The sequence below is a fragment of the Loxodonta africana genome, chromosome 11 (assembly GCF_030014295.1).
Source record: "Loxodonta africana isolate mLoxAfr1 chromosome 11, mLoxAfr1.hap2, whole genome shotgun sequence".
Classification (NCBI taxonomy): Eukaryota; Metazoa; Chordata; class Mammalia; order Proboscidea; family Elephantidae; genus Loxodonta; species Loxodonta africana.
The window spans coordinates 25,745,288-25,773,041 of record NC_087352.1 but is presented as its reverse complement, the minus strand read 5'-3'; the positions used below and the strand labels follow the sequence as shown (position 1 = coordinate 25,773,041).

General features: G+C 40.7%; 1 protein-coding gene across 1 annotated transcript; it reads left to right on the top strand.

Moving 5' to 3' along the window:
* The first annotated feature begins 1,001 nt into the window (after positions 1–1,001).
* LOC111749574 (zinc finger protein OZF-like) lies at positions 1,002–19,748 on the top strand. The gene is made up of 6 exons (XM_064293196.1): positions 1,002–2,297; positions 5,550–5,676; positions 5,928–6,023; positions 9,568–9,660; positions 11,774–11,883; positions 12,997–19,748. Exons 1-6 carry the CDS (start codon positions 2,274–2,276, stop codon positions 14,152–14,154), a joined length of 1,608 nt encoding a protein of 535 aa, XP_064149266.1. The 5' UTR covers positions 1,002–2,273; the 3' UTR covers positions 14,155–19,748.
* The last annotated feature ends 8,006 nt before the right edge of the window (positions 19,749–27,754 follow it).

Sequence of the window (27,754 nt, the reverse complement as noted above, 5' to 3'; positions counted from 1 at the left end):
ATTAACCCTAGTATATAAAAAACTTGCAATTTGGGAGTATAAATTAAAACCTTAATTTAAAAAAAAGCTGGACAAATAGTAGAAATAGGCACAATCCTTAAACATACGATAGGTACTTAATTTAAAACAATAAAACAAATTTAAACTATTCTGATAAACCATTTCTCACACATTATATTGGGAAAGGCCTGGCGATCTGCTTCCAAAAGGTCACAGCCTTGAAAACCTTATAAGGCAGTTCTACTCCATGAGTCGGAATCGACTCGACGGCACTGGGTTTTTGTGACTCTGCACACATGGGTTCCTCATGAGTTGGAGTTGACGCGAAGGCAACGAACAACCCCACCACAAATTTATGACACACACCTCCACATTCATGCCTTACCACAATGGCCCACCGAGTGGAGCTTGTACCTGTAGGTGACTTTTAACTCCTCTACAAAGAAGCAGCGTGATGTAGGTTGCCTTCCTACACACGCTGCCGCGGGCACAAAGCCTTGCCCCAACGACAACGGTACGAGTGATCCCTCGACGTCCCAGTCATTTTTCTAACCCCCTTCTCCCACAAATGCGACGCACGGCTCTGAGGCCACGCCCCCACAAGCGCATGCGCGCTATTTAGCCTGAAAGCCCCTCCTCCCAAGCTCAGGACACACAGAGATGACGCCCAGTCCTCTATGCCTAAAGGCGGACGGGCTTGGTTGTCAACCCAGACACTCCCCGCCCCGCGCCCGCCCGTCGTTACCGAAGCCGTCTCCCCTAACTGACAGCGAGCTCTGGATTCTGGAACCTAAGACAAAGGTCGTAGGGCTGCACATGCGCACATGTAGTCTTGAACGACTCCCAGCGGCCACCGGGGTGCGTGGGCGCTGCTGGGAGGTTAGGGAGGCGCTTCCGGTTTGGCCGGAAGTTGGGGCCTTGTCTCGATCGAGCTGAGGAGTTCCGTTTTTTGGAATGTTTTTCTGAAAGCCCCGCGGGGCCTGGGCTGTATGAAGGTTTGTAACATGCTGGCGAGGAGTGGCCGCAGTTTGGGGTTGGTGCGGGGAGAGGTAGCTGGCCGAGAGATTAGTGGCTGCGGGGCTTTGCGGAGGGACCCGACGTCTAGGCCTGTGAATTGTGAGACTGCAGGTGTGGATGAGGGTGTGTGTATGAACATTTGTTGACATTTGTGAAAGAGCGACACCAGAGTGTCTGCGCGTGTGTTTGATGGGGCCCTTCTAGTAGATTCTCATAGCAACCTATAGGACAGAGTGGATCTGCCCCATAGGGTTTTTTTTTTTTTTTTTGTCGGTAATTTTTTTGAAGTCCTGGTGGAGCAGTGTTTAAGAGCTCGGCCGCTAACCAAAAGGTCAGCAGTTCCAATCCACCAGGCGCTCCTAGGAAACCCTATGGGGCAGTTCTATTGTGTGCTACAGGGTCGCTATGAGCTGGAGTCTACTCGATGGCAATGGGTTTGGGTTTTGTTTTGAATCTTTTTGGGAGCAGATTGCCAGGTTTTTTTCCTACACAGCCAATAGTGGATTCGAATCACCGACCTTTCCGTTAGCACTTGAGAGTGTAGCCATTGCGCCGTCAGGGCTCCTTGTTTGTGCGTCCAAACCAAACACCTGTTGCCGTTGAGTCGATTCCGACTCATAGCTACCCTACAGGACGGAGTAGAACTGCCCCATAGGGTTTCCAAGGAGTGCCTGGTGGATTCAAACTGCCGACCTTTTGGTTAGCAACTGTAGCTCTTAACCACTACACCACCATAGTTTCCTGTTTGTGCATAGGAAGTATTTTAAAACCATTTTGATTTGTACTGTTGATTTTGTCTTGGAATAAATAAGTGACTAAGATGTTGAAGAAGGCCCTGTTACATATTCTGGAAGGCACTGGGTAGTGCAAATGGTTAATCACTGCATTAAAAAGCACAAAAAGTTGGCACTTCAAGCCCACCCAGCATAGTCTGGAAGACAGGCCTGGAGATCTGCTACTGAAGGGTCACAGCGTTGAAAACTCTATGGAACACAGTTCTATTCTGCAACATGTGGGATCACCATGAGTTGGAATCAACTCAGCTGGCAGCTGACAACAACAACAGATTTGGGAACAAACATTACACTTTAAATAGTGTTGCATTTTGATAGTGAAATTTTTTTCTGTTGGAGTTTGTACAGGAATATGGTTGAGAGAAGGTAGCAGTGGGTTCAGGAGCCTGGTCTCTTAAGTTTGCTTCCTTCTCAGCTCTGCATTCTAAGGATTCTGTTCTTCCTCACGATTGGTGCCCAACAATGTGGGGATCGGCCATGGCATGGGTAAGTGTTTTTTTTTTTTAACCTTTGTTTCCTGCAACATCATCTTATTTCTTAAGCCCTGGGAACACCTACTCTACTCATTGTGAAACTTGCTTGGTAGTAGAAACTAACACAAGGACAAAGTCCACGTAAGTCCACCCATTCCAGCAAGAGATAGAGCTACAAGGGGTGGCCCAGACAGCCTGACTCCCTCTCTCAGTGCTTGTCTCCTGTGCTTCAAGTGTTCATTTGTTCAGTCAGTCAGTCATTCTGAATCTCCACTGTGTCCAGTCTCCTAAGCACTTTTTGGGGTCAACAATATGTTTTTTGGAGGAAAAGATGAGTCTTTATCCGGGGACTGTCGTCTTTGTAAACTAGAGATGATTCCTCAGTCATCTTTGACCTTCTTTGCAGCCTTGGGAGTGAAAGGAAGCAAGACAGAAAATGACATTGGTTGCACTCAGTCCTATTGATGGTACTGCCTGTCTTTGGACAATGACAGGAGTAGGATTGTGACTGATGTGTTAGGCATGGGAGTCCAGGCTAACGAGGTCATTTATTAGAGCACCAGTGAAAGATGAAGCGTGGGATCCTAGAGTGGAAAGGGGCCCCAGCTGGAGGTTGGACAGCTTGAACAGGAATCAGGCTTCATATGTGGAATTCAGGGAAACCCCTAAATAGTTTTATGTAAATGAGGAACAAGGATGAAGATGGGTGGGTTGGTTATGATTCCTGGAGTGGGGTTCTATGCAACATGGTTGCATGGGCCCAGGAATTCCATGCAAAGTACAATCAGATTGAATTTCTTTCTTAGCCCATTAAATATAGACACGTATTTGTTATGATGACTCATGCTATTCATGAAAGTGTTGAATTACGTTCAAAAAGCAAAAAACTATAAAATAAATATTTCAACAATCATATAACCATCATTCCAGGAAAAAAAAATTTTGTTTTACCATTTAATATTGGTTGCTCTCAGTGTTTTGTTTTGACAATATGAAATATTTGTGCTTGTGGCTTTTTTAGCCACCAGTCTTATCCTATTTTCCCCAATTTCCAATGCTTCCATCACTCTCTTGGTATTTTTATATATTATCATCTTATTTGGGGTGTAATTTGCATATAATAAAAAGCGCAGATATGAAGTGCGCATTTCAGTGTGTTTTGGCCATTGATTACACCCATGTGACCACCACTAAAATCAGGCTAAATCTGCATCACTCAAGAAAATTCCTTCATGTTCCTTTTCTCTCTGGGGACCTGTGAGTACTAAATTCCAGTTGTTTTCTGGCCTTCTTGTGTGAGTCTCGCTTCCTCGGGTGGTACCTGACAGACCATCCAAAACACCCACAGACTCCCTTGGTGTCAAACTTAAGATGGTGAAATAATAACACATTTCCTACAGTTTTCAGAGTCATGTTGTCTGTAATATTTATTGGTGCATAATAAACTAACCCAAAACAAAGTATCTAGAGCAAGGACCATTTTATTCTTAGGATTCAGACCGGGCAGGATGGGAATGACTGATGTGACCATGCGACGCCTGCTGGGTGTGGAACGCCCACAATTGCTTCTTCATTCACATGGCTGATGGTGGTTGTGTGCTGTTGAATCGATTCCAACTTAGAGTGACCCTATAGAACAGAATAGAACTGCCCTATAACGTTTCCTAGCCTGCAGTCTTTACAGATGGAGCCCTGGTGGTACAGTGGTTAAGCATTTGGCTACCAACCAAAAGGTCAGTGGTTCAAACCCAGGGGCTGCTTGTGGGAGAAAAATGTGGTAGTCTGCTTCCATAAAGATTTATGGCCTTGGAACCTTATGGGGCAGTTCTGCTTTGCCCTGTAGTGTTGCTGTAAGTTGGAATCAACTTAATGGCAGTGGTTTTGATTTAATTTTTATGGTAGCAGATCACCAGGTTTTTTCTCCCGTGGAGCAGCTGGTGGGTTCAAACTACTGACCGTTCAGTTAACAGTTGAGTGCTTAACTGTTGTGTTACCAGGACTCCCTACATGTCTGATACTTAGCTAAAATAGCTGGGCCCCCTGGATTTGCTGTCAGATGGGTTCTTCTGTGTCCTCCTATGTAGCGTCAGAACTTCCTGCTCTCCATCGGGCCTCTTCATGTAGTCTTTTCAGCAGGATAGCTGGAGTTCTCATATGGCAGCTCCCATCAGGGCAAACAGAAGATGCCAGGCCTTCTTAAGGCTTTGACCAGAACTGGTACATCCTTACTTCTACTCAGTCCTGTTGGTTAAAGCAATTTGTAGGCCCAACCCAGATTCGAGGAGAAGGGACTCCAGAAGGGTGTGAATACTGGGGCTTGTGGATCAGTGTAACACATGACCATATGTGTGGAAGTTGAAGATGAATTTGTTTGTTGTCTTGTGTTCAGAATGGGCCTACATTTTGTTTTAGCAAAAAAGTGAGTTATCCTGATGGTCACACTAAAGATTTCAACACTGTTAGTGTCTGCTAATGTTAAGAATATGTAAGTCTACAGAAAAGGAGCCCTGGTGGCGCAGTAGCTAAGTACTTGGCTGTTAACTAGAAGGTCGGCAGTTTGAACCTGCCAGTGTCTCTACAAGAGAAAAGACCTCACGATCTGCTACCGTAAACATTATTTAAAAAAAAAAAAAAACTAAACTAGTTGCTGTCAAATTGATTCCAACTCATAGCGACCCTAAAAGACAGAATAGAATTGCCTCATGGAGTTGCCAAGGCTGTAATCTTTATGGAAGCAGGCTACCACATCTTTCTGCCGTGGAGGGGAAGGTGAGTTCTAATCTCCAACCTTTCAGTTTTCAGCTGAGGGCTTAGCCACTGCACCACCAGAGCTCCTTTCTGTAAAGATTACAGCATAGGAAACCCTATGGGGCAGTTCTCCTCTGTCATATATGGTCGCTATGAGTCACAGTTAGCTTGATGGCACACAACAACAAGACTAAAGAAATAATTCTCACTCTTTACAAAGTAGTTTTGAATACATGGGTATACGTAATCTTCAAGTAACACATTTTTTAGGGTTTGGTTTTTTAATCATCCCGTTTATCTCGAACTTTCCCCCATTATTAAGTATTGACTGTACTTAAGTCTCAGTGAATAAATGGTATTTTCCATTATTGTTCTTTAATGGTTTAATTAAGCAGCTCTTGTGAGAGAAAGTTCGGATCACTTCCTTAAACGTGCTTTCCAACTTCCAGTTCTTTATCCTTCAACCAAGGACTGTGAAGGCACCTGGGCTCTTTTAAGAAAGTGTTTGCCATTTCAGGAATTGGTGACGTTTCGAGATGTGTCTGTTGACTTCTCCCAAGATGAGTGGAGATTCCTGAACCCTGCTCAGAGAGACTTGTACAAGGCTGTGATGTTGGAGAACTATTGGAACCTTGTCTCACTTGGTCAGTACATTGACTCTTAAGTCAGCATCTGTTGCTGGGTGTGTTTTCTTTTGGGAATCTTTGGCGAGGTTCTAAATTTCCATGGAATGTGAAAATCAGAATGAGCAGATTCCTTTATCCAATCTGTTACACGTTTCTTCTGGACTTTCTTATCTGTTGTTTTATAATGGTCTCTATCCTGATTATGATGTTGCGATGTCAAAGTTCTTGAACAACCACAGCATGGCCAATTCTTCTTCTTATTTTCACAGGACTTTGCATTTCTAAGCCTGATATGATTTCACTATTGGAGTGTGGGAAAATCCTCTGGGTGACAGAAAAAGAAGAGACAAAAAGCCCATGGCCAGGTGGGTAAGGGGAACCAAATAGAGGTAAGTGATATATATCAAAGGCCAGCTGGTCCTAGAGGGCAACGCACCTTTAAGATACGAGAGATGTAGTAGGTTGCAAGCTGCCATCCAAGGCACAACAATTGGTCTGTATTTGCCTGGAGAAACAGTGGAAGAAGAAGAGTCAGGAATAAGAAGAAGATATGGAATGCATGACTGATTGCCTCCATAAACAACTGCCTCTTTTGCCATGAGACCAGAAGAACTGGATGGTGCCCAGCTAGCATTATTGAACATTTTACTTGAAGATTGTATAGCAGAGTCCTGATCAAAAGGAACAGAATTTCAAATTCTTATGGAGTCCAGACTTTCTGCAGCCATGGAGTCTGGATGAACCCTTGAAAAAATTGCTCTGAGATAATTTTTTAACCTTAAACCAAAAATATCTCCTGAAGTCTTAAAACCACACAATAGATTAGCTTAATTGAGACCTGGAACATGCTGCCTTCACATGCTTCAGACACGTCCAGAAATTGAGGCTTCTTGAGTTTGAGCCCCTAAAGCAACACTATTTGCTGTTATTGCTGGCATTTATATCTACTTCTAGAAATGCCTCCAGCCTCAGATACTGCAGTTGAGCCTTTCTTTCTTGTCTATAGAAGGCTCCTTTTAACTCTGGAGCCTGTTTCTCACCAGCTTATCCTTTTTACATTTGGTTTTGTGTAAGATTCTGGGTTTTTACCAAACACCATTCTTTGATATTGCTGTTTTCTTTACTGTAAAATGATCTGTGTGCTTGTCTGATTGCTTGAGGAAAAGAACATATTCATTGATCATTTGGTTAATACATTTGTTCCAAAGGACCCACATGCTCGATGTTTAATGAGGTGTATGCACAGGACTCAATATATGGTTTTATTCATGGCTGCGAAGGAAGGGAATAGTCCCCAAGACGTCCCTCGCTTCTGAACTGACTAGAGTTTGGAGGTCCCCAAGACTTCCCTCGTTTCTGACACCAATTGTAAGCTTGGGGGTCCCCAAGGCCACCCTCAGGTTCAGTAATCTTTTAGGACTCACAGAACTCACAAGAGCTGTTATACTCACAGAATTTGTTGCAGCGAAATAATACTCATTAAAATCAGGCAACAAAGGAAACGTAGGGTAGCGGCCAGGAGGGTTCCTCGTGCATAACTTCCACTTGTTCTTTCACTGTGGAGTAAGGAACAGCGTTAGTACCTCCTGCAGTGATGTGTGACAGTATGCAGGAGTATTGCCAATGAGGGAAATTCACCTTAGCCGTGGTGTCCAGTCTTCATCGGGGGGGTCTGTCTTGCAGACATGGTTGACTGCTCACATGACCTCAGCCTACAGCCGCTCCACAAGTTGAGCTGATGCTGCTTGACCCAAAGCCCCCACCATAAAGTACATTGTTAGACTATCTGGCATGGCCAAAGGTTCCCATATAAACACACATTTATCAGGTAGAACATTCTCAATGCTTACAGATGATCTCCCAGGAACTGAGGGCAAAGGTCAGACTTCTCTTTGAGCAAGGTTAACTTCATTACTACACAAAGGCTATGATATTTATAGTGAAAGGGTATATAACAAAACCAGGAAAGGGAAAAGGCACAGGAGGCTATGTCTGGAGGAGACCAGGTGCAGACTCCCAAGAGTCTTCTCTCCATGGAGTCACACAGGACGGGCCTAATTCTTCTAGCTAGAAATTGTGACAATATGTATGAGATGTCTGCCAGGGAAGCTCATAAGAGACACAGTGCCCAGAGATTTTATCGGAGGCTTGTCACTGAAGTGCCCTTTGCCTGGTATGTGCTGAAATTCCAGACTCCCAGATGGAAAGCAGCTGTTCAGCAGAACCCGAACGGTTTGTACAGTTTAGACATACTGAGCCATCTGTCAGTTCTGGGGATGGTGGGAACTCCCCCGAAAGTTCTCCCAGAGGCCATTTGTCTTAATTACCTACTGCCGCTATAACGGAAATACCCTAAGTGGGTGGCCTTAGCAAACAAATTTATTTTCACACAGTTTAGTTGGCTAGAAGTGTGAATTCAGGGCACAGGCTCTAGGGGAAGGCTCTCTCTTTCTGCAGGTCTGGGGGACAGTCCTTATTCATTGGTTCCTTGGTGATCTTCATGTGGTGTGGCGTCCATCTTCCCCCATCTCTCTTGTGCTTCCTTGTTTAATCTGCTCTCTTATACCTCAGAAGAGATTGATTTAAGACACACCCTACGCTAATACTGCTCATTAGCATAGCAAAGAAAGCCCATCTGCAAATGGGATTATAGCCATAACCAAAAAAACCAAACCCACTGCTATTGAGTTGATTGTGACTCATAGTGACCCTATAGGACAGAACAGAACTGCCCCGTAGAGTTTCCAGGGAGAGCTTGGGATTCCAACTGCAACCTTTTGGTTAGCAGACATAGCTCTTAACCACTACACCACCAGGGTTTCCATTATAGCTATAGGAGTGGCTGGTAGATTCAAACTGCCATCTCTTTGGTTAACAGCAATAGCTCACTGTAGCCCTTAACCACCGAGCTACCAGGGTTCCAGCCACAGGTGTAGGAGTTAGGATTTACAACACGTATTTTGGGGGGCACAGTTCAGTCCCTAATGCCAGTCAAGGGCCAAACTTACAAGCAGGCCTTTCTAAGGAGAGCAGTCTCAGGTCTGCTATGTTAACTCAATCTGCATGCCTCAGGTTTGTTTGAAATTATAGAGCCTTGCAGTGGCTTTATGTTTCTGTGGGAGAATTAAGACTTGCTTCTATGAACCTTGTGCAAAGTGGAAACTATAGTTAGAGGATTGAAGTTGGATGTTTTGATTTATGGGTGTTAATAGAGTTTTCATTTAGAATCTTGGTGATAAGTTATAGGAAGTGAGAAAATAGAGCACGTTTCTGATGCATTTATTAAGGAACCATAGGAAACCCTGGTGGTGTAGTCGTTAAGTGCTATGGCTGCTAACCAAATGGTTGGCAGTTCGAATCTGCCAGGCGCTCCTTGGAAACTTTATGGGGCAGTTCTACTCTGTCCTGTAGGGTCACTATGAGTCGGAATCGACTTGATGGCACTGGTTTTTTTAGAATTAAGGTGTAACTTGAAGTGTAAGTAAAAAGGTATAATTGGACCTGAGTAGAAATTCACAATGGAGATGAATGTGTATTTCATATGCGTTTTGGTAATAGAGGCTTAAGACGTGAAAGAAATGGATTGCCTATGAATAACAGCAAGATTTATTGCTCGGTAATTGGAAAAGAGAGGAGTACTGGTAGTGTAGTGGTTAAAGTGCTTCGCGCTAGTCCAGAGGTCAGTGGTTTGAACTCAGCAGCTGCTCCACAGGAGAAAGATGTAGCAGTCTATTTCTGTAAAGATTATAGCTTTGGAAACCCTATTAGGCAGTTCTCTTCTGCTGTATAGGGTCCGACGGTAATCGGTGTAGTAGGAAAAGAGGAAATTCCTGTGTTATTTTGATGAATAGCGTCTGGGGTCTTAAAAGCCTGCGAGCAGCCTTCTAAGATACATCTATTGGTCTCTAGGCATATGGAGCAAGAGAATGAAAGAAACCAAAGTCTCAAAGAAGAAACTAGTCCACGGGATTAACAGCCCACATGAACCACAGTCTCTTCTAACCTGAGACTAGAAGAACTAGATGGTGCCTGGCTACCGCTACTGACCATTCTGACCAGGGATGCAATAGAAGATCCTGGATAGAATGGGAGAAAGATGTAGAAAAAAACTCAAAATCCTAAAAAAGATCAGACCTACTGGACTAGTACAAACTAGAGGAAGCCTTGAGACTGTTGCCTTAAGAATTGGAGCTATTTCTGCAGGTCACCTTTTAGCCAGATAATGCATTGGCTTATAAAATAAACAACATCACCTATGAGTAATGTGCTTTCTTAAACAATTAACTGTATGAGACCAAATGGTCAACATTTGCTCAAAGCAAAGATGAGGAGGCAAGGAGGAGAAGGGAAGCTGTATCAATGGAAACAGAACAAACACAATAGAAATAATGGGAATGCTGACACATTGTAAAAATTGTAACCAATGGCATGAAACAATTTGTATAAAAATTGTTAAAGGGGAAACTAATTTGCCATGAAAGCTTTCACCTAAAACAATAAAATATTAAAATAAACCAACAAAAAAATTTCATGTTATATATTCCAGGACCTCATTATCCTGGAAGAAGAGGTGACTAAAATAAGACTGGAATATTAAAGTAAGAAAACATTGAAAAATCGCTTGTTTTGACTGATCCATAGTTCCTCTTAAATTGTACATTTCTATTTGGAGGATTAAGCTATGTTGCAAAGGACAGAACATACTGAGTTTGAATCAACACATTTGGTGGTGGTTGTTTGGTGCCATTGAGTCGGTTCCAACTCACCGCAGCCCTATCTTCAATAGATTCAATCACTGCCTGGTCCTGCACCATTCTCACAATCGCTGCTATATTTGAGCTTGTTGTTGCAGCCACTGTGTCAGTCCATCTCATTGAAGGTCTCCCTCTTTTTTGCTGACGCTCTACTTTACCAAGCATGATGTTCTCCAGGGCTGGTCCCTCCTTGATAACATGTCCAAAGTAAGTGAGCCGAAGTCTGACCATCCTCACTTCTAAACAGCATTTTGGCTGTACTTTTTCCAAGACATAATTTGTTTGGTCTTGGGGCAGTCCATGGTATATTCAGTAATTATGATGAGTGTTGAAAAATTGAAGTTGCCAAGGATTTGATTTTACTTGGATCCGCAACCAACACCATGGAAACAGCAGTCAGGAAATCAAAATGACGTGTTTGTCGCATTGGGCAGATCTGCAGTAGACCTCCTTAAAGTGTTAAAAAGCAGAGATACCACTTTGAGGACTGAGGTGGCCCTGACCCAAGCCATGGTATTTTCAGCAACCTCATATGCAAAAAAAAAAAAAACTTTTTTTTTTCATTGCATGCGAAAGCTGGATAATGAATAAGGAAGACCAAAGAAGAATTGATGTCTTTGAATTACAGTGTTGGCGAAGAATATTGAATATACCATGGACTGCCAGAAGAATGAACAAATTGTCGAAGGAGCCAGAGTGCTCCTTAGAAGCAAGGATGGTAAGACTTTGTCTTGTGTACCAGTGACCAGACAGTGGAGAAGAAATCATGCTTGGTAAGGTAGAGGGTCAGTGAAAAAGAGGAAAATCCTCAAGGAGATGCACTGACGGTGGCTGAAACAATGGGCTCAAATATAGGAAGGATTGTGAGGATGGCACAGACCAAGCAACGTTTCATTCTTTTGTACATAGGATCACTATGAGCCAGAACCAATTGACGGCACCTAACAACAACAGCAGCATAACAACCCATTGCTCTCTTCTAATTTGTCAACTTCTATTATTTTCTTTCTCACCTTTTACCTGCCTTCAGCTACTAAACAGTAACTATATAGGTTGGAAGGGCACCATTTCTATTCTTTGTGGAAAATCCTGATACCTCCTTAATTTTTTATCACATTTATCAGCCTTCTTGTGATACCGTCCTGGTATTTGTAATCCTACATGATACACTTAATCCTCACTTATTGACTGTCCTGTTATTCAACATTTCACATTTATGACAATAGTAAAAAATCTGCATATTAACATGTCGGTGGGTGGCAGCAACAGCTGCAGAGTGTCCCCTCCTTTGAGGAGGGTCTCTGGGCAGCCTCTGGTAAGTTGGGTAGCACTGTCCTGTGTCCTCTGTTCCCTCTTGCCAGCGGGGGCACCACAGCTTCCAGACAAACACGCAGGCAGTACTCAGCCAGCAGACATCTATTCTGGGTTCCCAGCTCCTTTGTGGCCTGAGACGCTGCAGCTCAAAATTACTGTAGGTTGGGAAGGGAAGAAAGGAATTGGAGAGGGTGTTCGGAAGAAATGTGTGAAAGTTTAATGACATCCCAAAGCGAGCTGAACTGGGTCTGAAGCCTTCGCTTCCGTGGGGCCAAGTGCGTGGCCAAAGTCCCAGCGCCCCCACAGGATGCCCTGAGCCTCAGTGACTCGCCAGGCCTGGAGGGCAGAGCAGGCTCCAGGGTCATAAACACAAGCCTTGCAGGGGTAGGAGTGGAGCCCTGGAGGTAATTCTAAGAGGGAGGTTCTGAGCCAGCACAGGAGTAAGGTGAAGCGGTTAAGCTCCAGTTAAGCTCCAGTCACACAGTCACACAGCTGGCTTTATCCAGCTTTGTTTCCTCCAAGCTTCCTCTGCAGAGGAATAATCCATAACCAAACTCATCATAGTAATGAGCACATCAGTAAATCTTAGCTGTTAACTATCCATGATCATATTTTCTAAACGGGAAAAATGCATGGTCTGAAAACCAAAAACCCCTCCATTTTTGCCTAACACCGATTTTCACATAACAATCTGGTCTTTAGATCCTAATTATGTCAATAAGTGAGTTGGTATTATGTTTTCTTAAACTCTAAATTCTTTCCCCTCTGCTGTCACTACATCTTATTTTTACTGTTGACATAATGATCTCTTTAATTTTGGAATGTCTTTGTCACTAAAAATTCATATCCTGTCTGCCCTGGATTATATGCTTTGTTTTATACTGTAATCCTAAGATTTCTCCTGTGTTATGTCAATTTTTTTTTCTTGGAGATTCAGCCTGTGTCCCAAGGCCGCATGCAGGTTTGTACATACATATACGTAAACACAAACACACAACTACCATTTACCTTTTTTGTTTTGTAAAATTGATGTGCAGCTCAACCATTATGTAACTTGCTCGTATCACTACGTCATCCTTGCGGGTCAGAAGACATAGCTGAAGTTTATCCTTTTTTAGTAGTTGAGTAATACTCTATGTGTAGATATACCATGATTAATTATTAGTAATACTTAACTATGTCAAATATAAAAATATCTCAATATACATTCTTGTGTTATTAAAAGCTGTTATCTTCGTCTCTAGAATAGTCCTAAAAGCAAGATTGAAAGTGCAAAAAACACACTCTTCAAGTTGCCTTTATTCTTTGCCTTGTTTTCTTGCTGTTTTCAGATAGTGAGTCAAGTGTGGAGATTAAGGAGTTATCTACAAAAAAGGATATTAATGAAGTATTATCTCATTGTGACATGGTGATAAAAGGTACAAGAAGCTTATGTAGGAAATATGGGAATGTTTACTGCCACCATACTCAATTTCACCTTGGAAGTCAAAGAGGTCAAAAATGCAACTGGTGTCTAGATTGTGGGAAATATTTTAAACGTCATTCAGCTCTCATTCAACATCAGAGAATCCATACAGGAGAGAGACCCTATAAGTGTAAGGAATGTAGTAAATCCTTCAATCAGAGGACACACCTTAACCAGCATGAGAGAATTCATACAGGTGAGAAACCTTATGAATGTAAAGAATGTAGGAAAACCTTCAGTCAGATGACACATCTTACTCAGCATCAGAGTACTCATACTAGAGAAAAGTTCCATGAATGCAGTGAATGTGGAAAAGCCTTCAGCCGTTCCTCATCCCTCATTGATCACCAGCGAACTCATACTGGCGAGAAACCTTATGAGTGTAAGGAATGTGGCCGCGCCTTCACTCAAAATGCACAGCTTATTAGACATCAGAAAATTCATTCTGGAGAAAAACCCTATGAATGTATTAAGTGTAAGAAATCCTTTGTACGCCTCTCTTCCCTGATTGAACATCAGAGGATTCACACTGGAGAAAAACCATATCATTGTAAGGACTGTGGGAAGATCTTTACCCAGCACACACAGCTTACTCTACACAAGAGAATTCATACTGGTGAAAAACCTTATGAGTGTAAGGAATGTGGAAAAGCCTTTACCTGTAGATATGGTTTAATTGTTCATAGGAGGAGTCACACGGGAGAAAGACCCTACGAATGTCACATATGTGGGAAAGCCTTCAGTACCTGTTCTTCCCTTGTTACTCATAAGAGAACACATAGTGGAGAGAAACCCTTTGAATGCCACGCATGTGGGAAGGCCTTTAACACGTCTTCATCACTTTGTCAACATAAGAGGATTCATACTGGTGAAAAACCCTTTGATTGCAAAGAATGTGGGACGTCCTTTCGATGCAGGTCACACCTTACTCGACATCAGCGAATTCATACTGGAGAATATTAAAACCTAGCTGGACTTTGAAATCTTAATACTCTAAATAGTTCACTATCAGTAGAGATCTTGGTAACAAGTAGCATAAATTGACTCTGACCCTTAGGTAGAAAAAATAACCTTACTTGATGATGATGATGTTGTTAGGTGCCATAAAGTTGGTTCTGACTCAGCGGCCCTGTGTACAACAGAATGAAACACTACCTGGTCCTGCACCATCTGAATAGCAGCAGAACCTTGATATTACAGAGAATTTAATGGGAAATGCTAACAACAACAAAAAAAAAAAACTCAAAATATTCCACTTGTTCCACATCTTGGCCAATACTTTGTACTGTCATTCTTTTTAATTTTATCTATTTTAGTTTGTAAGTAGTTTACCTCATTGCAATTTTCATGTGCATTTTCCTGATATTGATGTTGGGAATCCTTTCTTGAACGTATTGGCTAGATCAACTTTTGTGAAGTGTTTGTTGAAGTCTTTTGCTGAATAATCAGCAAAAAATTTTTAAAAATTGGGTTTTCTCTCTTAAAACTAATTTCTCTCTTAGTATTGATTTATAAGTTTTGTTTGCCACATGTGATTTCCAGACATTTCCTACCATTTTGTAACCTGCCTTTTCCTTCACATAATGATTTCCAAAGAGAAAAGTTTAATTTGATCACATCTAATTTATCACATTTTTCTTTTATTGTACTTTTTTGTATTCTAAGAAATATTTTTCCATCTTTGGTTACATAGAAATTCTTGCATGTTTTATTTAGATATTTTGTAGTTTTAACTTTTACAGTCAGATTATTTCAAGTTATTTATTGTGGATGGTGAGAGGTTGTAATGGTATTAGCCAGCCTCCATCTTAGATGATGTCCTGGCATCCAGGTTGAATCCCTTCCTCACCTGTTCACTGGTACACGACACCCCACTGGAGCTAGTTGTACCCCAGATAACCATGCTACTGAAAACACCCAAATTTTCCACATCTCAGCTCCCAGAGCTGCCCCACTTAGTTTCCATAGCCACCTGCCTTTCCTACCTACTTTTTAGTTTCAGAAGGACCAGTGGTCACTTATCTCACAAAAATTCCTTTATTCTGTCATTAGACTCTACAATAAAGACGCTGCAGGTCTGCACTCGCTCTCTATCCACTGCCTTGTGTGTGGCCGATGGGCCTGCTGTGTACCGACAGGACCAGCGAGTAATAAAGTTATTTCCATTTTTGTGTCTTGTGCTTTAAGTGTGACTTACCATCTGGGACAATATACACAATCTGGGCTGTGGGATTACTCTGTCTCCTCCCCCCTTGGAGTGACAGTTAACATCAAACACATTCTAAACGCACAGTTTCACTGCCATTCTTTGAAATGTCTTTATTCCACTGAATTGTATTGGCACCTTTCTCAAAAATTAGTTAACCTCCCAATCCTAGGTATATACAGTAAGTCTGGGCTAAGAACATCTGACTTTCAGACAACTCGTACTTAAGAATAGATTGCTATAAAGCCTATTAAAAACTTGAGTTAAATACAGTGATTCGTAACGAATGCACGCACTAGTTTGTGATGTTTGTGAAAACTGCGCTTCAGCGGTCTTAAACTGTATTAAGAACTGTTTGATTTTTTTTTAAAGTACTCTATACACACATACACAGATTCTTCAGTACAATAGTGTGTGTAGTTACTATTATTATTGCTGTATTATTATGTTTAAGATATTTTAGTGTATTGGGAAGGGTTTCTCAACGTGCTTTATGTGCATAGAAGGGTAAATAAAGGTATATACTATACACTAAGATAAACATTTGACTAAGTGATGCTAAATAAGAACTGTATGTACTTTTTTCTGCTTACCTATAAATTCAACTTAAAGACACACTTAGGAACAGATCTCGTTTGTAACCCACGGACTGCCTGTACCCAAAAAAAGTGAAGGAAGGAATGCAGACAGACCTGTGCCCTAATGTTCATTGCAGCACTACTCACAATAGCCAACAGGTAGAAACTACCCAAATGTCCACCAACAGATGAATTGATAACACATTCATTACCATGGGCATAAACAGTGTGCCGGCTGCTTTATGCCCCTGTACCTCTAAGGCATTTAACGGCAAGGTGAGATCCTTTTGAAATATATGAAGCTCAGCAGCCCAGAGTTGGAGCCTCATTGTGTAGATGGGGTGTTCAATTAGGTGATGCTTCATGGATGTGCTTGTTTTGTAAACTTTTGCTTGTTTCTTCTTTTTTTGCAAGATAATGATACTATGTTTTTCTGCTACTCAGTTTTCATGAGAATTGCCTTGTTAGGAGAATGTGTTTTCTTAGTTCTTATTCATACATAGCAGCCATCTTTTCCTGGCTTCCATTCATTGTGGTCAGGGGTTGCTGCTTCTGTACGGTCAGGTTTGGAGTTTTGCTCTGCAGTCTTCCAGGACTACTTGTCTTGCCTTTGAATAGTAAGTCATGGCTTTGGAATTAGGGAAACTGCATCGCTTCGGTAATTTTGAAGAGACTGACTCCTATAGGGCTTTCTTTACCTGGCATTCACTCCTAGGCCCCAGTCATTGCTTCCATGTGTAGCTGGTAGCTTGCACAGCTGTGAGCTCTCCAGCAATGTTCAACGGCTGCTTTTTATCTTGATTCTTAGATTTTAGTCCTGCTTTTTGAAGTATTGCAGATGTATAGTTGGAATAATGTTCCTGAGAGAAAAAAAAAATTTCTCTGGTTTCATGTAGTTGGGAAGGAGGCTTCACTTAGACAGTTATCCCCCATAGTGTATTCTTGTGTTTGTTTGGAGTTATGCTGTAGTAATTACCCTAGTTTTGTGGGACCAACAACTGTTTTCTTCTGGTGCATCCCTCTGTTGTAGAAATGGCAAAGATATTTAGAAGCATCGAGGAAGAAATAGGATATATTTTTCTCTGCCTGACTATGATACCTCTGATGATGCTGCTGATAATGATTCATCTTTTGACCTCAGCAATGATACTGAACTTGAGTCAAGTTCTGAAGGTGAGAACAACAATGCCGTGATAGACAGAGGTGAGGAAGTGATGGATGGAGCAGAGGACGGGGGTGGATTAGGTGGTGATGATACAGGTGAATGGTTTGAGGATGTCTCCTACTTTGGAAAGTGTCATGGCTGGTATGCTTTCCCAAATTTACCCTGACTTGGAAGAGTCAGAAAGAGAAATAGCTTATTTCCTGTCAGTATTTACAGGAGAGATATTGGAGACTATAAAGGGCCAAACTAATCTCTGTAGGACCCAGGAGTGCATCAAATGTTTTAGAGGGAAGAATATTGCAAGTCTCTGCATAAACTAGAAGCCTAATTCCATAGAGGAAATAAAGGCATTTATTGCTGTGCATATACTCATGGGTATACACGTTGTCATGGATTGAATTGTGTCCCCCCAAAATATGTGTATCAATTTGGCTAGGCCGTGATTCCCTGTATTGAGTGATTGTCCACCTTTTTGTCCTCTGATGTTATTTTCCTATGTGTTTAAATCCTATCTCTATGATGATGAGGTGGGATTAATGGAAGTTATGTTAATGAGGCAAGACTCAATCTACAAGGTTGGTTTGTGTCTTGAGTCAGTCTCTTTTGAGATATAAAAGAGACAAGCAAGCAGAGAGACATGGGAACCTCATACCACCAAGAAGACAGTGCCGGGAGCAAAGCATGTCCTTTGGACCTGAGGTTCCTGCATGGAGAAGCTCTTCGACTGGGGAAGATTGATAATAAGGACCTTCCCCAAGAGCTGACAAAGAAAGCCTTCCCTTGGAGCTGGTGCCCTGAATTTTGACTTCTGGCCTGCTAGACTGTGAGAGAATAAACTTCTGTTTGTTGAAGCCATCCGTTCGTGGTATTTCTGTTATAGCAGCACTAGATGACTAAGACACGTCTTATCAGCATGCAAGTATTTATTGGCCCACTGACCCTGGCCTGGGTGTTGTTTTGATTCAAGAAATAATGAGTAAAGGCAGATTCATAAAACTTACCGAAAACATACACTGTAATGACAATTTAAAAGCTGTGGCAAAAGGAGAACCAGGCTATGAGAGGCTTCGCAAATTGCATCAATTTATCGATACGCTCAATAGTGGCTTAAAGGAGATGTATGTGCCATCAAGTGTCATGGCAGTCAATGAAAGCATGGTGCCATTCAAGGGGAGATAATAAAACAATACATGCCCATGAAGTCTGTCAAACACGGGTACAAAGTGTGGTGTTTGGCTGACTCTAAAACTGGCTTTGTGTCTAACTTTGATATGTATCATGGAAAAAAAGACATAGGCAATAACTCACCTCTATCCCTCGGACAGAGTGTGGTGGTAGGGCTCTGTCAGCCATGGTTCGGTACTCAGAGGCTCATAGCCTTTGATAATTTTTTTACATCCTATAAATTAATGAGTATGCTGGAGGCAAGGGAACTGTATGCTGTCGGCACAGTGAGAGTAATTCATGCTGAGGAGGAAGGATAGTTTACAGCACGGAGGATATATACGTTATATGAAACGATGTATGTGAGCTATAAAGTAGCAGGACAGTAAACCGGTGGCAGTTTTGTCAATGCTTCACAGTCCACTGGAAACAACTGAAGTCAACAGAACAAAGACGGTTCCTCTAAAATCCGTTGCCCAAGAGCAGTTGCCACATACAACAGCATTATGGGAGGAGTGTACCACTTTGATCAGATGCATAAAAGGTATGCGATAAGAAGGCATTCTCTAAAATGGTGGCATTGATTGCTGTTTTTTCTTATTGACCTTGCTAGAATGCCATTGTAAACAGCTTTGTAATGTGGAACATTTTCCATTGAGGAAAATGCGATCAACTATCCTTAAGTTTGGCTCTCAGTAGGCAGTTTTCTAGGTGTCCAAAAAGACAAAAGAGGAAGACCCTCATTTTGGGTACTGTACAAGCCAGAAAAAACTGGGATGCCAGATGAGATGGCTCAAAAAGGATGGGAGGCATTTTCTATTGGATACATCTAGCAGGGGTTGTGGACAATGCAGCACTATAAAGAAGCATAGAACAAAACTTATGTATGGGCATTGCCAGGTGCCTTTATGCATTATGCCATAAAGTTATGAAGTTTCATGAATAATTTAAAAAAGGACACAAGAATAACGTGTAGACATTGCCAGGTGCATCCATATTTTTCCTCATTTTACGAATTGTCAATTAAATTTTTTTAATTCAAAAAGTTTTATTCTTAACTCACATCACAGATATTTCCTACTGCCAGGCCCCATTGGTAATAATGTGATGCCTGGAATTATATCTCAAAATCTGTAACTCATATAAAAAATTCTGAATTGGTCTTTGAATCAGCATGCCTTCCATCAGTGAAAACATATAGCACCAAAATTAAAAAAAAAATTAACATTTGGTAATGAAAGGGATAAACAAAATGTGGTGGGTATATACAATGGAATAGTATCAGCCATAAAGAGATTTTAAGTCCTGATGTATGCTACAACATGGATAAACTTTGGAAACATTATTCTAAGTGAAATAAGTCAGTCACAAAAGGACAAATATTGTATGATCCCACTTATATAATATAGGCAAAATGTATAGAGACCAAAGCTTTTTAGTGGTCCCCAAGGGCAGGAGGGAAGGAAGGGAAAGAGAGTCATTGCTTAGGGGACACTGAGTTTCTGTTAATGGTAGTGGAAAAATTTGGAAAAGGATAGAGGTAAAACATGATGAACATAATGTCTCTGAATTGTACATGTAAAAATTGCTGAACTGGCAAATTATATGTGTGTGTGTGTGTGTGTGTGTGCACGTGTGTATACATACATATATATATTTTACCACAATTTAAAAAATTTAGTTAACCATTTATATTTGGGTGTATTTCTGGAATTTGTTCTGTTCCATCAGTCCATTTGTGTGTGTTTTCAGCATTTACACACTGTCTTGAGTATTATAGCCTTAGTGTGAGTCTAAGGAGCTCTGGTGGTGCAGTGATTAAGTACTTGGCTACTAACTGAAAGGTTGGCAGTTTGAACCCACCAGCTGCTACACAGGAGAAATATATGGCAGTCTGCTTCTATAAAGATTACAGCCTTGGAAATCCTATGGGGCAGTTCTACTATGTCCTTTAGGGTTGCTGTGAGTTGGAATTGAATCAACAGCAATGGGTTTCTTGGGGATTAGAGACTTTTTGTTGTGCTACAGCTGGGGAGTATGATTGGTATGTGGTTGGTAGAGGTCAGGGATGCTGCCAAATATCCCACAATGCATAGGACTCCCTACCCACAGCAAAGGATCATCTGGCCCAAAATGTCAGCGGTGCTGAGGCTGCAAAAGCTTGACCCTTACAGATTATCAAATACCTCCACTCCTGCCCATCCTTCTTCTGTAAAGCTCAGCCCCTTGTCAACCAAGCTGTTCAGAAGTTGTTGACTTATACCTTCCCCTGCTTTTTATTGTTCCTCTTCCTTCCAACACGGGCCCTTTCTGTTTATTCCCTCATTCACTTTCCCGAACCATCCTTTCCACTTTTCTATGTAGTGCCAACTACATTATAATTCCCAGAAAATTACTTTGCCAGCATTCCAAATATTTTGGCTTCAAGACTCATGTAAAACTCTGAGTATAGAACGTAGACATGTGGGGAACTTTAGAGTCATCTCTTACTGAGAAGAATAGTGTGTAAAAGCAATTCTAGAAATTGTTCAATGATCACATATGAAGTTCGGAAAGCCAGATTTCTGCCTAAGATTAGAATTGATAATAATTAAAGGAATCTATCTACACAAACTTTTAAAAAATGTTTAACAGCAGAAATGAATGTGTAGTCAAAGCACTTGAGGAAAATGTGACAAAGAATATATTCATTACAAAAGAGCACATTAGAACTGGCTGGAATTATTTTTTTAAAATAAGTACCAGTGGATAGAAGGTAAAAAACATAAGCAGATCTTAAAAAGCAATTATAACCAGCAGACAATCTTAGGGAAAAATGGTCATCCTCAACAGGAATAGTGCAATAAAATAGTAAGCCATGAATTTTCTATTTAATGTAGCAAAAGAATATTTTAATTAAAATATTTAATATTTAGATAACATTTCAATTAAAAAAATTTTAATTAAAAGTTTAAATTTTAAAATAAAATTTTAATTATGTCCAGCAGTTACACATTTGAAAGCTGGACAATGAATAAGGAAGACCTAACAAGAACTGACAACTTTGAATTGTGGTGTTTGTGAAGAATATTGAATATACCATGGACTGCCAAAAGAACAAACAAATCTGTCTTGCAAGAAGTACAACCAGAATGCTCCTTAGAAGCAAGGATGGTGAGACTATGTCTCACATACTTTGGACATGTTATCAGGAGCGGTCAGTCCCTGGAGAAGGACATCATGCTTGGTAGAGGATTAGCAAAAAAGAGGAAGACCGTCAATGAGATGGGTTAACACAGTGGCTGTAACAATGGGCTCAAGCATAGCAACAACTGTGGGGATGGCGCAGGACCAGGCAGTGTTCTGTTGTGCATAGAGTCTCTATGAGTCAGAACGAACTCAATGGCACCTAAGGACAACAACAATCACACTTTGAGAATGAATCAGAAGCAAATATCTAACAATGTATATTCATAAACACATGTAAAATGTGATTTTATTATAAAACAAAAAGCATTTTAGTAACAAATGCCTTAGGTGTCTGAAATGGTATCAAAATAAAAATGCAGATATTTCATCTGTTAAAAAAATAACATGATATGAATTCTACCTGTTCTATTACCGTAAATTTATACACTGGAAATTATTTTGTGAAATTAAGAACCCATTTATGAGAGGAAAGAAAATTCCATCTCTGACATGTACTGCCTTTTGCATTTTGACTTCCATCCACAGCAAGTCAAATGTTAGAGCCTAGTGGGATACAATGTCACTTGTTTGGTTATCATCCTTATGTCTCTGAAATACATTTTGTGGTAGAATAGACTGTGATGGTGTAGGTTTCCATGGATTGGATTCTATCACTTGTTCCCTGGCGTTTTAGTTTTGCCCCCCTCCCCCCCTTCCTAGGAACCCTGATGGCTAAAGCAGTTGACTGATAACTGAAAATGTTGGTGGTTCCAACCCACCAGCCGCACCATGGGAGAAAAATGTGGCAGTCTGCTTCCATAAAGATTTATAGCCTTGGAAACCCTATGGGGCAAGTTCTGCTCTGTTCTGTAGGGCCGCTATGGGTCGGAATTGACACTACAGCAACGGGTTAACAGGATTTTTATAGTCAATGTAGGCATAGACCTCTTTTCCTAACGTGCCCTCTCCAAACATAATCTCCCTTTGATGTGAAGAGTTACCATTCTGGGGAGAGCCTCTGATTTGAATTCCTCTTATGGAGACTTTATTTTGAGGAGGTTATGTATGGACATTTTCCAGCTTGTCTGTTGGCTGGTAATCTTCTTAGTACCTTATTACTGCCCCCCTTTTTTGAATTTTATTTTTTTTAACTTTAGGACTCAGGTTACAGCAGAGAGCCTTACTCAAAGTGGAAAATGAAAAAATATTAAAAAATGAAAGAGAAGAAGGAACAAATAAACATCAAAACCAAGAAGAACAAGTCAAAGAAAATCACTGAAAGGTAACACAATAAACTGCTGTTTTTAGAAAATACTTACATTTTTTGGGTAGAAACATTGATCCAAGCCTATAAAGGAGGGAGAGCTGAGAAAAAATAGAATAAGGGTAGACTAAAAGTTGTTCTGTTCCCCTGACTACTCCATCTTAAGTCAGTTCTGGCATAAGTTAAATACCTCATTTACAAAAGTTTTCATTATCGTTGCCTTTTATTATCAGTATCTTTTTAAATCTGATCTTTATTTGTATTTGAGGGTTGGGAACATTACATCTGAGAATGATATGGGAAATGTAATCCAGAGTGGAATAGAGGCAGCTGGGGGCCTGTGGAATGCTGGGAAGATGGAGTTGGGTGGTGATTGGACCATGGCCACAGTGGTTTCTGGGAAGTGTAGTCTGGTACATTATGTAGTCACACCTGGAATCAGGACATCCAGGAGGCCTCTCAACCTTGGGCTTCCAGCAGGACTTTATTTTGTGAGTTTCTGCGCCTGTGGTACTTGAGTTTTTCATACCTGCCCTGCATGCTGCTGCTCTGAATATGAGGTGTGGGGTAGCCTGTGTGTGACAGAGCATGAGTCTGTGTGAAGTGGTTTGCCTGTGAGAAGTGAGTGGTGGTAGGGGGTGTTGGGAGGCACAGTGAGTGGATACATGAGAGTAATAGAGTAACTGGGTGTACCTTTAGCATGTGCCTGGTTAATAGGTTTCTGACACTGATAATGTGACCATGTGAGGAGGCCTCCCGACTATGGCTTTGTATGTGACATGAGTGGGAGATGGCATGTTGCAGAACGTGTAACTGTGGTTACGTGTGAAGGTTGGTATAACCATTTTTGCTGATTGTGCCTGTGTAAGAGTGTGACTGGGGGTTGTTTAGAAACTGTAGTTTAAGATGACGCATGTCTGTGTATGCATGAATGTGATCATCGGAATTTGGGTTTCTGGTTGCCTGTGGAATGTGTGTGTGAGAATAGCCTCTTTTGGGTTTACTTTTCCTGTTTATAAATAGGAAAATAACTTCATGTTTCCCTGAACATATCCTGAAGTTCTGAAGTAAAGAACAAAGAAATTTAGCTGGAGGAAAGTTTAAAGAAACCCAGGCATATTATGGGGAAAAAAAAAAAAAAAATTAAAATCAGCTTAAGATTTTAAAAGATGGAAAGCAATTTCTTATTATGGTGTAGCCTGTCTTGGGTCTGTCCTAACCCGCACAATTAGTCGTCATTCATTTCCTTCTGTTGATGGGAAGACGGCGGAGCAGATGGGGAGCATTTTCCTGCAAGCACTGTGTTCTGATGGAAGGAGATTTAAGAGTCACACACATCTGAGTGAAAATATTAACTCAGCTGCTCAATGCTAGCTGTGTGTTTTTCAGCAGATCACTTAACTTTTCTCCATCTCAGTTTTATTTTTTCTCTTACGGAAATAAATCCTGACTTCCAGGGTTGTTCTGAGAATCAAATGAAATAATGTAATATAAGCAAAGCCTAGAGATTCGCTATTAATTATGATTACTGATATTGGAAGAAGTACAACCAGAATGCTCCTTAGAAGAAAGGATGGCGAGACTGTGTCTCGCACACTTTGGACATGTTATCAGGAGGGATCAATCTCTGGAGAAGGACATCATGCTTGGTAAAGTAGAGGGTCAGCGAAAAAGAGGAAGATCCTCAACAAGATGGATTGACACAGTGGCTGCAACAATAGGCTCAACCATAATGATTGTGGGAATCATGCAAGACCGGGCAGTGTTTTGTTCTGTTGTGCATAGTACCAACAGCACCTAACAACAACAACTGATACTAGAAAGAAGACATGGGTTAGGCATAGAAAAGCTGAATCTCACACTTGGAGAACCAAAGCCCCAGGAGATAGAGATCTGTTCACATAATGAGCAGAAAGGGGCAAAGGTAGGAGGACTTTTTACCACATACCTTTCTTACATCTTCAAGTTTTTGAATCATGAGGATATACATATTGCTTAATCAAAATTTTAAAATTTTTAAACCATAGAGAAATACTAATTAAACAGTATATAGAAAAAAGTTTCTTGGGCTGAAAAGACCTAAGCTTTTCTAAGCATATCCTGCTTAAATTCCTGAATTCCAAGGATAAAAAAAGAAATTTTTGCACGTACCTGGACTGAAACAGTTGCTTACTATGGAAGGCAGAATAATGGCCCTCCAAAGATGTCCATGTCATAATCCTAGGAACCTATGAAGATATTAGGTTACATGGCAAGGGATAATTAAGATGGCCTTAAAATAGATTATCCTGGATTATCCAGGTGAGTCCAATATAATCACAAGGGTCCTTAAAGGTAGAAGAGGAAGGCAGAAGAGTCAGTGTCAGAGTGATGTGATACGAGAAAGATTCGACTAGCCATTGCCAGCTTTGAAGACGGAAGGGGGCCACGAGCCAAGGAACGTAGGCAGCCTCACAAAGCTTAACAGGTTCTCTTCTAGTCTCCAAAAGGAACACAGCCCTGCTGACTCTTTGATTTTAACCCAGTGAGACCTACTTCAGACTTTAGACCTCCAGGTAACAAACTGGTGTTGTTTAAGCCACTGTTTGTAGTAACTTGTTACAACAGAAATAGAAAACTAATCCACTTAGGTAAGCTAAGAGAATCAGAATAGCATTGGGCTCTTCAAGAATATCAGAAGCCAGAATTCATTGAAGTGGCACCAATAGATTACAGAGAAGAAACTACAAGAATCTTCTAACAACCTAAGATACAATTTATTTGTGAAGGTGAAAGAAATTTTGGCAATACAAGGATTCAGAGTATACAGCTATATACCCTTAAACCAAAAGAAAAAAAAAGACCAAACCTGTTACTGTTGATTCTGACTCACAGCAACCCTATAGGACAGAGTAGAATTGCCGCATAGTTTCCAAGGAGCGCCTGGTGGATTCGAACTGCCAACTGTGTGGTTAAGAACCATAACTCTTAAGCACTATGCCACCAGGGTTTCTGTCTACCCTTATTGAGATAAATATAAACACCCAAGAAAATACCTAAATGGCATTTGAAATAAAAAACTGTCACCTCAAGACAGGAAAAACAATGAAAAGATACGGTGGCCAGCAATGAATGTAATACACATGCAGAACTCTCTCAGAGTATATTTAAGTTTAAATGGAAATCATGAGTGGGGCTGGCAGTAAATAATGTAAGCATCAAGGCACCTTGAAATGGGAACAAAGCTAATACTTTTAGACTAAGTTTTCATTAGGTTAGTGAAATGGAGGAAATGTTAAAAAAAAAAATGGAGGGAAAGAACACGCAAGGATTTCTGCTTAGAAGAGAATGGCAATAAGATTTATGGTGGGTGAGGAAGTACAACAGTTATCTCATTCTGCTCACATTATGATTATTAAGAATGGAGAGATAACCACTACCCTAAGCACAGGGAGGTTCCAATTTAGCAAGAGAAACAGGGAATGATCAGCCAACATGAGGAAAGGGGAAGACCAAGGTAACAAATAGTACACCCAATGTAAAAGAGAAGGAATAAAATTGAACTGTTACACTAAATGAAGTATGAATTGCCCTATTAAAAGACAGATTCATATTCTGAGTTTTAAGAAACAACTAAATGTGACCAAGGTTGAAAATAAATGGATGGGCAAAACCAAACCAGGCAAACAAGGCTGTAAGTCATTCATATTAATATTACACAGTGTGGAAATAAATACCAAAAGGATTAACCTAGGCCAGAGGTTGGCAAACTTCTTCTGTGATGGGTCAGACAATAAATATTTTAGGCTTTGCGGGCTATACAGTGTCCGTTGCAACTACTCAACTCTTCATGTATGTAGTGCAAAAGCAGTCACAGACAATATGTAAAAAAAAATGAGCATGCTATGTTCCAATAAAGCTATTTACAAAACAGGCAGCAGGACAGATTTGGTTTGTTGACCCCCGCACTAGACAAAGAGAGATATAATGATAAAAGGTATGATTCATAAAGAATAGTTAAGTCGTATGTCTTTAAAGGTCAGAAAACATAAATTAGAAAGCAGAAATCTCTGGAAATTCAAGATCTTGGTTAAAAAAATTCAACTTTAAAAAATTACGATTCAGTATACAAAATTATACAGGAACATGAGGAATATCATTATAACCACAGGCTTAATTTAATAATTTAGAAGTCTGTATCCTAAAAAAGTAGAACATATTCTTTTTCAGTGTTCATGGAATATCCACAAACATCAATCCTGTACTTAAAAAAAAGTACTTAGCCACAAAGAAAATGCCAAATTCAAAAAAGTAGGTATTTTTAGACCACATTTACGAATCATAATAAATTTTGAAGTTCATTTAGGATCCTTTTGGCTGCAATTTTACAAATACCCAACTAAAAGTAACTTCAGCAGTAAGGTTTATTTTTCATACATCACAAGGTATTAAGGAAGAGGCAGTTCCAGAATTGGCCTAATAGCGTAGTGTTGTCAGAACTCTGGATCAGATTCTCTGAGGTCCTGTTTTCCCCTCTTGATTCTAAAATGTTTGCAGCAGCTTCAAGCATCATGTTTTCACAGGAAAATGTTTAAAAGCAGAAAGTGAGAGCAGAGGGAGCCTTCCCAATACACCTGTCTCTTCTAAACAGCAAAATGTCTCCCAGAAGTCCCCAGTAGATCCCACTGACCAACACTGAGATGTACGGCCACCCTGAGCTGCACAAGAGGCTGGAAAATAAGCACTAGGCATCTTCAGATTCTAAGGCAAGACACGATGCTGTCAATCAGGGGAAGTTTGGTATGGCTCTTGGGTAGGCAAACAACATTTGTCTGTGACATTAGAAAAAGATAACAACTTGGAAATAAACACTTTCCTAAATTCAGATTACTCCTGGATCAAGAAGAAATAAAAAACAGAAGTTATTGTAAGATGACTACTTTCAACGTTTTCATTTTCTATTAATTTGTTCTTTCATTGTGTGGGTGTGCTTGGTACTCTATCTTCTGGCTTCTTGAATAGTATGTTTAGTATGCTTG